Below are 13245 nucleotides of genomic sequence, written 5' to 3' on the forward strand. Positions count from 1 at the left end.
TCAAGGGAGATTCAGATCAGGCCATAAACTCCTGTAGAGTCATAGGCAATTAGCATAGACAAATTTGTATCCTGCTAAAAAGCCTGTAATGTTTTTTTTTCCTGCTAAAGTACAGTGATTTTTTGATAATGTATGGCTAAAATATTTAGCTCTTGGAAATACATGGCTGGTTGATATTGTATTATTTTGATGCAGCTCAATCCCCTTTGAAGAAAGAGTGGTGACTGTCCTTCGCTGGCTGCAGCTACCTGAAGATGAAAGGTAGGTGTATATATTTGTGAGTGTGAGTTCCTGTTTCAGTGGTATTGCAATTAATTACTTTGTAAACACAATTTCTGTTTTAAACAATATCTTATGCTTTATTCTAACAATGTTGAAATATTATTTAGTGCAAACCTGTTTCTATGGCTGAAAACTTTTTAAATTAAGTTGCATCTCTCAGTTTAATGTATTTTTTCTCTGAATGACAGCATTGTTTCCAATATGTGATCTCCATTGTTGAAATATAATCTCTTCAAACTGTCTCAACATGTATGTAAAATATTACATTTTTGGTACTGTTTGATATAGACCACACTTTTACACTCTGTATTTAGAAGAACCAGATTCCTCGGGCCATAAGTTTGGACCAGTAAGCAGCGGAGTAAGTAGTTTTGTAGTTTCTTAATATTTTTTTTAAGTTTGACTTTGCTCTGTCTCTGTAAGTTACATAATTCATTTTATGTTAGTTAAGATCATATGAATTCTCATGTATTCTTATTTCAATAACTTTTAAATTACCAGTGTATGTTTGGGTATGTCTTGTATGTTCTTTTATTTCCTTCTGCTTACTGATGGTTGATACTGATTTTTGGCAGGGGAGGGGAATAGGGACAGAAAATGTGTATGATTTCAATTTAGCAACAGCAGAGGTTTGTATAACAATGTGGAAGTTGTGGTGGTGAAGTATGTTACAATTGACAAAATGACAATGTTAGAATTGTCATTAATTTCCCTCCAGTCTCTATGCTAAGGTTAGGTGGATTTTGGCTTTATTTCCCTGCAGTTATAATTTATGCCTTCTCAGAGACAGATGAAAGGAACATTGGCCTCATCACAGTCTGTGATTTATTCTATAAGTAAGAAATCTTTGGGATGGCTACTATCTTAAAAAGTACTGAATAACTTTACATTTTAAAATGCCAAAGTAAAACATTCAAAGGAAAAAGTTCTTAAAAATTCAGGACCTTTGTAAAATTATCCCACCTTGAACAGTCAGGGAGTTTAGGCATCATAAATAGGTATTTAGCTTCAGTGGTGACAAGAGTAAAAAAACTCTTGCCAATTCCTCTTGAGCTGTGAGTAGCTGCTATTTCTGTAAGGAAGTAAGACATAATTGGAACTGCAGTATAGGAAACTTGATTAAATTAGTTATCTTTTTCTTTGCTTAATAAGTGGATCTAAAGTTTTGTATGTCAGGAATGCTATGGAGAGAAGGAGTCTGAGGATTTGCCTATAGTCTCTGCAGGAGCATCTTTTCTTTGTTAATACAAAGTAAGATAGCTTCTACTAGTAGTTCAGTGAGGTGACAGAATTACTTCATTGAAAAATACTTTTTTTTTTTTTAACCTAGCAAGTATTCAAAAGTAGCTCCACTGCTGTACCTCTGCAAGTGAGCTAGGGCCCCACACCCCTGATCACAAGCCGTGATAGGCTAGTAGTTCAGTGTTTGGCTTTTTCAGTTTCTTTAAAGTGTTTTGACTGGATATTAGTCTCAGAGCACGATTTCAAGGACAGTTTGCTCCAATTCCCAACAGACATTTTGAGGAAGAGTATTGCAGGCTTGGCTTCTTCTCTTCTATTCGGCACATTAGTATCTGCATCCTTTGTCATTCCTTGCTGTCCTTGGTTGTGCCCAAGCACAATGCAACAAGCCTCCTCAATTTCATACTTTAAAACCATCCTTCCTGGTTATAATCTCTGAGGTGTTTTTTGTTTGATGCTTTTGTTTGGGGTTATTTTGCCTTTTTTTTTTAAAAGCATCTGCAACTGAAATAGCACATAAAAAGTTGTAGCTGTTTCTTGGTGCAGTATGCAGAAAAAGAATTGGGCTAAGTTCTGTATAGTGTAGATATAGCCAATCTTCTGTAGGTGGAGGTAACTCTGAAAAGTGCAGGTGATTCGCAGTCTGCAGGCTCTCATTTTTATTTGGACATATTTAGGAGTATTTTTAACACTTACTTTACATTCTTATTTTTGTCCTGCAGGTCATTATGGCATTACAGAGAGTGGACAAAATAGTAGGGATGCTGATGGATGGTCTAAAGCAAATGAACTTGCATAAATGCCTGAACATTATTTTTATATCAGATCATGGTAAATTTGATTTTATAAAATATATCACAACTTTGAAGAACTGTCTTTATAAAGTAATATTCTGAATTTATACTTATATGTTTCTGGCACGGTTAACAAAGAAAATAATACCTATAAAATATGTTTGATATTATCAAGATGATATGACACATAATCAGTGTGAGAGAGTCAGACTATTTTATGAAGGGGTAAAGAAGTGGAGAACATAGGGATGAATTAAGTAATTTTCATATTTTATTTCTAATTCCTTTTGTGACTATTGCCAGATGATAAAAGAAATAGAATAAAAAATGTGTACTGTAAAAAGATTTAATTTTCTTCTGTCTTTTAACTACACTGCACAGCAACAGTTTACAAACTGCTGAGGAACTGAAAAGACAAGCCATATCTTCCTTTTTATTATCAGTTCCTTTATATGTTATTAGAAGACTGTGAATATGAAACTTCAATTTATTTGTCTAGCTTTTCTGTGTATCTGGAATGATTTCTATAAGTTACATATTTAAGCATTTTTTTCTACTTCTTTTCTTGACAAATGAAATATAAGCACACTTTCATGCAGCACAAAATTGACTTGCAAAGCTCTTTGCCACAGGAAATGATGGAAGGCAAATATCTGTACAGGCTTATAAAAATTTTTACATTAATGGAGCGTAAACCTGCCAGGAATTATTTAAAGTAGGAGTTTAAATGCAATGAACAACTGGAAGCCCCTTTCTGAAAACTAATTAAGAATACTGTCAGAAAGACCAGTCAATAATTCTGTGCTTATTGGTTATTTCTTTATGTATGTACTGAACATTATTAGGTAGGATACTGGGCTGAATTACTATTTGGTCTGACCATTGCTACTGTTCTTAGGCTCATAAGAGTTCTTTTCCCTTTAGAGAAGAAAGTTTGTCTATTTATTAAATTGGAGAGTCTTTCTCAGCTGAGGAATTGGCTGATAGTGTTTCTCTCTGCTTGGTTTTTTATCTTCTATGCATGTGTATTGTGGTCTTCTTGGTCAGATGCTTTGGAATTGCTGTTAAAAAGACCAGGGAAATTACATTTCTTACTTCTACAACTAAAGTTTCATGTCTCCTTAGAAAGGTGACTTTACAGTGATATTCCTCTACACTCTAAAAGAAAATGTATTTCCTTTTACAGGGATGGAAGTAGGGAGCTGTAGAAAAACAGCATATCTGAACAGCTATCTGGACAATGTCCAAGATTTCATAGTTGTACCCGGTCCTGCAGCTCGCCTAAGACCTAATAATGTTCCAGATGAGTATTTCTCTTGTATGTAGTTGCTAAACTAACTTTTGTTATTGGGTTATATGTTTTTGTACTTTTCAAATACAAACTTAGGATCCACTTATTCCATTAGTAAACTTGAGTGAATGCACTTAGATACAATCTGGACAGCGATGAAGAGGAAATACTGAGTAGTGTGTGCAATTGTGTTTTTAAAGACCATTTGACTTTCCAAGTCAAGAAAGTATATTTGAATCCCGCATTCAAATACACGAAAACATTTTGTGGGCTGCCTCAGAGTTATCAACTGCAAATGCCTCCTGCCTTGTGAATAGCATTCCTTCTAATAAGATCACCCGTGCACAAGACAGCCCAAAAATCCTTCCTTCACATCTCATCTCATTTCCTAATTCATTAAGTTTTGCATAAATTTGCAATATTTCTGTCTTAGAGAAATGTTAAATTGTTACTATAATTTATATATTATTTTGAGTATTATGTTTCCTGGTTATAAAAAATGTGCCTAATGGCCTGACAGTAATTGAGCAAACCACGAGTAAACACAAATAATAAAACAGAGTAAAAAAATCAGTGAATACCTACAAATTTTAAACGCTGATTTGTTAAGCAGTCTTATTTTAGGCGAACATTTAATCCCTGCAATTTTTGGTACTTAGTGTAGAGTGCGGGAGCTTTCTTCATATTTCATAGCATTTTTTGGGGGTGTGTTGGTTTTTTTCTGTCGAGATTGTTGTTCTGTGTCCTTTAAAACTTGTAGACCTCAACCCCAGTAACTTTGTCCTGTTTACTTCACTGCTCGATGCTATTCTAAACTGTTTTAAATGTTTACTTGGAGCACATGGGAGTCAAATACAGTGTCAGGTTCTCCCTGGAGAAGTTCAGGAAGAGAAGTGGCGCATCTGCTCCTTTGGACCTGTGCTCTATTACAATGAATTAGCATAGCTGTCTTTGTAGCATGGCATGTATCTGTGCAGGAATTATGAATGGTTCTCTTGCCAGGGTAATCCTTTAGGTACTTGAGTCAAGTGTTGGATATCACAGTCAGGACAGAGTAACTGTGAAAAGTAGTGGGCCTGTGTTATGCAAAATGTCAAACTACATGATGTAATGGTCCCTTTGCTTGAGCCTATGCATCTGAAACTTAGCTGGTGCTTGGCTTTCTTTCTAAGGATATTTGCTAAACAAAACTGCTGTCCTGGTAGTTGCATTTGTGTCTTTTTATTTAAAGGCTTATTAGCAAAGAAAAATTCACCTTATTAATACAGCATTTAGTTGCTTTTTTTCTGAAAACTTGCTTTTTGGATTATTTTTCTAACTGTGGCTAATATAGTTTAATGTAAGTATAGTTAACTTTTAACTACTAAATTTAACTAAAGTTTAACTGATATAGTTTAAATTTAAAGCTGTAAATAAGTAGTCAAGGGGAAGAGAGGCTGAACTGAAATGTTATAAAAGCAATACTTGACACTTTAGGGATTATCTTGTTGTCACTTTAGAAAAATAATTTCTTACACCCAGAAATTTATTGAAACTTATAATTTGTATTACATGATGGGAATTTTTTCATTTTACATCTGATCTTTTTAAACTTAGGTGACTAATACTTACATATGATTCTTCCAGTTAATTATGAAGGCATTGTGAGAAACCTCACGGTAAGTGTTGTCTTATCTGTTGCTCTAGCTTAATTTCTGCTGATATTTATAGGTATAACAGCATTAGCTGTTTTCTGGGCAACTTATGTACTATGTGTACTTTGATTCAGTGACAGGATGAGGGGACATAATCTTATACTGCACCAGGGGAGGTTTAGGTTGGACATTTGGAAGAATTTTTTCTAGTTGACAGGGTGATGTTTAGTCATTGTTGTACTTGATGATCTCAGAGGTCTTTTCCAACCTAATTGATTTTCTGTGTGACCTTTGGTTAACAGCAGCAACAACAAAAGTAGTTCCACACAGGGGCAGGTGAAATTTTAATAAGGTGACATAATAGCTATTGAATTGTGCATTAACTAAAGCTTTGTGTTCATTTCCCTGTATTGTGTTTTTCTTCCAACTGGAGAACTTGTGTATCTGGACCATACTAGCTGAGGGCCACGTCAGTGTAAAGCTCTGCTCTATTGCCAGGATGCACACGGGATTTTGTTGCTCACACATTTTTGATAAACAGCTTTGAGAGAGGATACTGAATTTTTTTTTTGGGTGTCAGTTGCAGTGTAATGAATTTGCTTTTTTGCTCTGTCCCTGGCTTCTGTTCTCATCCCTGCGCCGTAATCTGTTTGCCTCTGATTTGTGCAGACACTGCTGTTGGTGAGAACAATGCTGTTTGTATAGATGATTTCGTTATTCAAAAAATCCAATATTACAGTAAAGATTTTGTTTTGTGGATTTTTTCCTTTTTAAAATCATTAATGGATCTTGGTTCATAAAAAAGTTTGTCCCTGTGTGAACAGTCTAAAAATCCTAAATGTCTGTTACCTTCTCTATTACAGAGCTGTAGACTTTTTGCACTGGACAATCTCTTATCACTTGTGAAAGTATCATGATGTTCATGTCTTAGTGTAATTCTTTATAATTCCATGCAGTACCATTTGGTTCTATATAAATGTAGGCTGTAAGAGAAAAAAACCCATTTAATATTGCATTATTGAAAAAACATATCTTCTAATAACTATTGAATCCAAAATCCAGTCAGTATTAGTGATTTAAGTATTCATTCATATGTCTCAGATCTTATGACTCCAAACCTGGTGGGGTTACATTGTTCTTAGTAGAAGTTATTGCAGACCATTTGCAATTGATGTGCTTTGTAAGAACAGTGCATGACATAAAATACTCATTTCACCAAAATTTCCTTATGTTTTAATTTAAACATTTCAGTGCATAAAACCAAACCAGCCTTTCAAAGCTTATATGAAACAGCTGCTGCCCAAGCGTTTCCATTATTCCTATAACGACCGGATCGAACCACTGCACTTTTATTTAGACCCCCAGTGGCAGCTTGCTCGGTAAGTTTCAGTTCTCAACACCCAAGTGTACAACAAATAATTTGTTTTCTCTTCCAAGTGCTTAGAGTTCAGTCATAGCTGTTAGAGTGTGATATTCTTGTTTTTCATAGCAAAGGGACATTGCAAAGGAACAATGCATTCTTTTTTGTGCAGGTTTTTCTGGCCTGGGGAGGCTAAATTCTAAACTGGAGCTATTGATATTCTGCCTGCTGTGCAGTGGTAGTGGCAGGTTAGAAACTAAGGTCCTCACTCTCAGATACTTGAGTGATCTTGCCATGCTGTTGGAATCTCCAAAGTGAGTCCATGAAAGCCGAGCATGTAAATAATTTCTAGGTTAAATCAGTCTTGTCAGTCATTGAACTTACAGAGTCCATGGTAGTTAATTACTTTGTGTTTTGATTAAAGAATTTACAAATCTCAGGACAGTGGAATATTAATTTTGAGCACCTCTGTGATACTTCAGGACTTTCATCATGGAAGAGTTTTTCAGTGCCCTTCAGTAAGTCCTGTTGTGTAACACTGTAGATTGTGCAAATAAGGTTTGGGTTAATAGAACTGCGTGTTTATATAGTGTGTATGGACCTACCACAGGTCAGATGTTTGTTTCTATTAGACTGTAAGATTCCTGTCTAAATTAGGTTAGTGATTTTATTTAAAAAATATTGAGAATATACTTAAAGTACTGTAAAGTTGTTACCTGGGTAACAGTGAAATGAAAATCTGTTGGCCTGAAATGAATTTTTTTTTTCATATGTCATGTGATTTGACTTTAAATTACTCTGATAGACACATGAAAATTCCAAAGGGATAACATTTGCAGAGAAAATTACCATTCTGATTTTAAAGGCATTCTCTTCCCAAGCACTAAAGACTTCTCATTCTCTATGAACAATCCGCTAAGTATCTTTTAACAGAGAAGTAAATATGTCATTACTGAATGTACTTGATGCCGATGTGATTTGTGAGTTATATAAACTGTGTATTTTTAATAGAAAACCACTTGAGATTAAAAGCTGCAAAGGTGGATTCCATGGCTCAGACAATCGCTTCCCCAATATGCAGGTGAGGTTTAAATTTATGTTAGCTCTTATTTTTAGTTCCCTCTGTTTCCAGATCCTGTGTTTGCTGGGTGTTGAGGTTTGTTTTTTGTTTGTTTTTTGTTTGTTTGGTTTAAGATCTGTGATATTATTCCATCAGCAGTTAAAGAAATAAAACATTTATAGGACTGATATTCTCATGTGCTGGATAATCCACAAAAATTAGGAGAGTCTTGAACTTCTCTTTAATGAGAAATGGGAAGAGATCATAGGGAAACATGAAATCAGATCCTCAGTTTTAAGTGGGGAAGTCACTTAACCTATCCTCTGCCTTAGTTTCTACTATCAAGAGAACGAAAGCCAATATTCTTGATTGCAAAAAGCTGTGTGAAGGATTAAAATCCACAAACCATTGTGAGGTACTTGGAACTATCTACAATGAATATGTGTAAATACTTTTATAAGGAGAAATCCATGTATTACATGGACTTTGTAGGTCTTCGCATGAAACTTGTTTTGATTAATTTTCTTTCTTAAATGCCTTTTTTTTTTCATGTGTGGTAGAGTTATATAATGTTGGCACCAAACTGTTTTTAAAAATGTCTTAACCTTGTATCAATTTACCCTTCCAGTATTATGTTTCCTCCCTGATTTGACAATGGAAAACCTGTTGATAGTGTTTCTAGTAATGGGTTGCAATCGGCAAGCCCCATGATGCCATATGTATTCCACCTCTCTCTGCTGCAGTTTGACTGTGTAAATTTTTTTCAGTAGATTAACTCTATTCAAACTTTTCTGCCACACTTGGGATTGTCAGTTCAGAGCACCCCTAACAAGTGTTAAACCAGATATAATTTATTCTTTTTGTGGCTACCATTATAGCAACATAACAGTATTTCATACTATGTAAGCAAAAACAACAGAAAGGAGACAGCATGTTCCTGCCTCATCTGGCTCAAATTAGGCTGGTTGAGTACATTATTAGCCTGCAGATTCTAGTATCAACAGTTGCAAAGCCCTATATTATGCTTTGATCTCAAAAAAAGGAGTTAAGAGTTGAGTTTTAGCCTCTGCTTTTGCCACACAGCTATGAAATCTGAGAGAGTTGCATTGTTCGCAAAGAGCTTGGAGATTTTATTCAGGGATGAGCTATACAGTGTAGAATATCTGTCACTTATTCAGTATCTTGATACCACAGATGTGTGCAATCTGTTTCTCTTCATTAAAAATAAGCTGAATAACTGAGGACAAGTTTTAAAACAATGTTTTTGGCATCAGTTGAGCATAAGCATTTGTTGCCCTTGCCTTTTTGTTCATGCAGCAAACCCTGCAGTATGCTGGTATAACATTTGTGTGGCTGCAATGTCAAGGTTGGGGAATTGAAGCAGAAGGAAAAGAGCCAGCAGGAAAAAAAAAGGGGAAAGGTTTTTGAGCTGGCCACATTCCTGGATCAGGTCCAGTACAGCTCAGGAAGTGGTGCAAGAAGAAAAAACAGCTGCAAACCAGGCATGGAAGCCTACGATCCTACCATTGCTTAAACCACTTAAAGCACTGCTACCAACAGATGTTTTTATAGCCTAAGTTAAAAGCTTCCAAATTGTTTACAGGATGTGATATGTGATGGTTACTTTGGATCAACATTTCCATTAAATCTTTCAAAGCATTTAAGAAAATGCCTTTTAATTTCTTCAAAAGCAAGAAGAGCAAGGGACATCATAAATGGCTAAAGGCAACAATGAGACAGACTTGGGTTTCCTAGTACTCTTCTACTACTTTTAAAAATTCTTCTTATACATCTACTTTTTTTTTTAAAAAAAAAGAAAAACGCATGCTTTGACTTGATACATACGGTGTTGGTAAAAAGATTAAGATTCCAATATTAAGTTCTTGGAAGAAAATGCCCTCTGAGTATAAAGATAATTTTCATTTCAATTTGTCTTAAACAGAATTCCACTATACTTTTCTCTGTAAATCCTAGGCTATCTTTATTGGTTTTGGACCAGGATTCAAGTTTGGTACTCAAGTTGATCCATTTGAAAACATTGAAGTATATAATTTAATGTGTGGTAAGTACAATGGATGGGGATCAATTTTGTTCTGTAAGGTATAATATCTTCTAACAGATTAAGTGTCCTCAGAAACTCATCCTTAAGAGTTGCTGGTGATTTTCACAAATCAGCTGTTTGTTTTTATGAGAAAGGGCCATCTCTAAATGACTAACAGCAGTTTAAGATCTACTGGTCTGGCTACCCTGTCTGTCTCTTTTTTTTCACTGGTTACACTGTGTATTCCTCTGGCTTTTCCAGAGGTGGTGCTTTGACTCACCACTACTAAAAATTGCTACTTCAAAATCTCTCTACCATCATGAAGGGAAACCTCCTTTCCTTCCTCTTTCAAACACAATGTTACTGTGACTCCTTATTCCTGTGTCCGTTCTTCATTCTGTATTTAATGGTTTCTCCAAAAGTCTGTCACTAGATTTACCACTTTCTGTTCATTTATTCTCCTTGAGGTCCTCACCTGTTTTCCATTATTTCCTGCCTACTTCCCTCTCTGGTTAGAACTTGTACTGCTTCTGTGAGAAGAAAAGTATACAAAAGAGTTTGATCCAGAAAATACTTATGAGTACTGCAAATGCTTGAGATTGGTGGCTGTATTCAAGCGACTTGCTCAACCTTACAAGAAGACTAGTACCATACTGAACACTAGCTAAGAATGTGTGTGGACCCTTTTAAAGAGGTTACCTTGCTTTTCTTTTTGGTTGTTATGAGCAGCAAGCAGTGAAGCTTTGTCTCATCCATACTTGTAAGCACAATATAATCAGCTGTACAATTACAATTTTTCTCTTCCTGTTAATATCACTTGAATTCTTTCATAGATTTGCTTGGTGTGAAGCCAGCCCCAAACAATGGAACTCATGGACGCCTAAACCATCTATTAAAGCGCCCTGTTTACAACCCCCACCATCCCAAAGAAACAAGTCACCCTTCTGAATGCTCTGTGGTGGGAGAAAGAGCCTTTTCAGTGAGCCTTGGCTGCTCCTGCAGGACAGGGGTAAGCGCTGAAATGGTTAAAGTTGTGGAGGCAGAAGTCTGTGTTGTATTTGAAGACTGAAACTTTGCATTCTCCAGATAGTTTTACAGTCTCTTACTATTGGTTTCAAAATCAACTCTTGCTTGGGGTTAGTGAGTGCTATCCTGTATTTGTGTATTAATTTTTTGCAGATTGCTTAAGTCACATTAATTTCTGAAGAGCCTGGGAAAACTCCAGAGAAGCTTGATGGGGAAAGCATTCAGTTCTTGGCTTGCCTCAATTATGTTGAAATTTCTGTTCTGTGAATATTGTGTTTGGGCTGTGATTTTCAAGCCTGTAGATTTGCTTGTGGTAAAACCAATTTGTTACTGGAAATTTCCTGTAGTTCCTCTCCAGTACATGTCAGTCAGTTCTGTGTATGTATAACTTGCAAGACAAAAGTTACATTTAAGTGTGGTACCAACTCATAAGGTGCTTTGTAGAATCTTACTGCTTTTCCTTTATTACTGTAGGGCTTGCCTATAAGGGATTTTCATCAGCGTTTGAATTTTACTGAAACGGAAGGTAAGAATTTCAGATAATATAAAATTTAAAAGCTAACAACAACAACAAATTATTCGTTGTCAAACATTTTTATGCTTTTAAACTTCTGAGCAACTCTTAAGTAAATTATGTGAAAATTCTTTTAAATACTGGCTGGAGCTATAGTCCTGCCTGGAGAATTTGTGGATGCCTCACCTCTGGAAATGTTAAAGGCCAGGTTGGATGGGGCTTTGAACAACCTGGTCTAGTGGAAGATGTCCCTGCTCTTGACAGGGTGGTTGAAACTAGATGGTGTTTTTGGTCTCTTACAGCCCATACCATTCTATGATTCTCATGTTTTTGAATACAGTCCTCCTGAACCATTTGTTCTCAGGTAAATGTGTATCCTTATACGTGTGTCTTTATGGCATATGTTATCTGTTACTTTTGACTTCTCTAGTGCTGAAGTAATGAGCATTCCAGAATGGGAAGCAAGAGTGTTGTATGGGGAAAGTACCTGACAGCAAATCAATGCAAATAATGATACCCATAATGGCAGCATACTATTAATGAGGCATAAGGAGTATTTTACGTGTTTGTTATGTGGTCTTGAGTTGTTACTTCTTTTACTTATGCTTTGTTTCCATTCACTGGACATACACGTGCCATGTTTAAGCTGCAGTTTGCAAGGCTGTGGATGTGTTCACGAGTCATAAAACAAAATAAACTATTTTGAGCATGAAACAGGTAAAACAACAAGTAAATAATGAAAACCGTAAGTCAAAATGGAACTAGTCCCAGGTGCTAATGCCTTAATAGATGACATCAAGAAGGTTAGGCTTACCAGAAATAGGCTGATAGAGACCTTGCCTCGTGTGTGTGTGTGTGTTCATGAAACCTTGGAGGTTTTATGCAAATAAGCTGTATTTGGCAACATCCCACTATAACTCGGTATTGTTAAGAACTGGACATAAATGCCAGTTACTGACAGGGTCCAGTATTTGCTGCTTATCCAGAGCTAATTCAAGGCTTCTGTTGATTTGCATAGTTTATCCTGAAACAAAGAGTGGGATAGAGTTTTCCTGAATGTTTTCCACTAATGGCAGGTCATCATTTTAAAACGTGTCCCAGAACCCTTTTAAAATAAGTCTTTGAGTATTGTAACACTCATGAGACCAACAAAATCAAATCCAGTTAGAATGATACAATGTGTTTTCTCCAAAGTGTGCCAGGGGTTTTGCTGAAACAGATTCTGAGTATCTCCGGGGGCTTTGCTTAACCTGGCTTTGATTTGAAGAAATTTGACAAGGCCAGATACAATAACATATTTCAGTTCTCTTTTGTAGAAATAGGAACTTAAGGCTCTATTTTTGAAGCAGCAGGATTTTGTCTTGAATTATCAGTGAGACCTGGTATAACACTGTTTTAACAGTAATAATTTCATTATGAATTGTATTGATTAAGATCTAGTCAGATATTAAAGCATTTCACAGATCAATGAATTCTAGTAAGCAGCCTAGAAGTGTCTTAAGACTGTATAGAGTTTATTAGTTACTTCAGTTTGCGTGTTCTCGCATTGATTGTTGCAACTTGACAGTTTGTAAGGACAAAAATTTGTAACTGCATTTTTACTTTAATGAAAAAAATATGATTTTTTTTTTCCCTCATGGGTGGAGAAGTATCTGTCATAATCTTCATATTTTTTGGTACTGTGGAAAAAACCCTGCACATTCGTTGCTCAATTTCTTTCCCTATGTAATACATTTGCCTTAAAACTGCGTATTTATTTGTGGATGGTAAGGACATATTTAATGGAAGATACACTTTAACACCTTCTTGATAATTTTAGTCATGTAATGATTGAAAATACTTGAATTTTCAAAGGCAAAGTAGTGAGTCCTTGCACAGCTGAAAATCCAATCCAATACTTCACTGTATTGTTTATTTAGATCTCTGTATTTCTTAGTCTTTGAATGCATTTTTACATACAACGTGTTTCTACTGAACTAGTAATTTCAAATCACTAGAATT

The 13245-nt window shown here is 35.6% G+C and overlaps 1 protein-coding gene across 4 annotated transcripts in view; it reads left to right on the top strand.

Moving 5' to 3' along the window:
* Positions 1 to 13245, top strand: part of ENPP1 (ectonucleotide pyrophosphatase/phosphodiesterase 1) — a 51881-nt gene that overhangs the window by 31975 nt on the left and 6661 nt on the right. For all 4 annotated transcript variants that reach the window (XM_064413198.1, XM_064413200.1, XM_064413199.1 and 1 more), the window contains 10 exons: positions 196 to 261; positions 571 to 643; positions 2247 to 2355; positions 3505 to 3636; positions 5236 to 5267; positions 6495 to 6622; positions 7615 to 7684; positions 9638 to 9725; positions 10538 to 10713; positions 11205 to 11256. In XM_064413198.1, the coding sequence (XP_064269268.1) occupies positions 196 to 261; positions 571 to 643; positions 2247 to 2355; positions 3505 to 3636; positions 5236 to 5267; positions 6495 to 6622; positions 7615 to 7684; positions 9638 to 9725; positions 10538 to 10713; positions 11205 to 11256 (926 nt within the window). The remainder of the gene's footprint in view (positions 1 to 195; positions 262 to 570; positions 644 to 2246; positions 2356 to 3504; positions 3637 to 5235; positions 5268 to 6494; positions 6623 to 7614; positions 7685 to 9637; positions 9726 to 10537; positions 10714 to 11204; positions 11257 to 13245) is intronic.

Source organism: Passer domesticus, chromosome 3, assembly GCF_036417665.1.
Source record: "Passer domesticus isolate bPasDom1 chromosome 3, bPasDom1.hap1, whole genome shotgun sequence".
Classification (NCBI taxonomy): Eukaryota; Metazoa; Chordata; class Aves; order Passeriformes; family Passeridae; genus Passer; species Passer domesticus.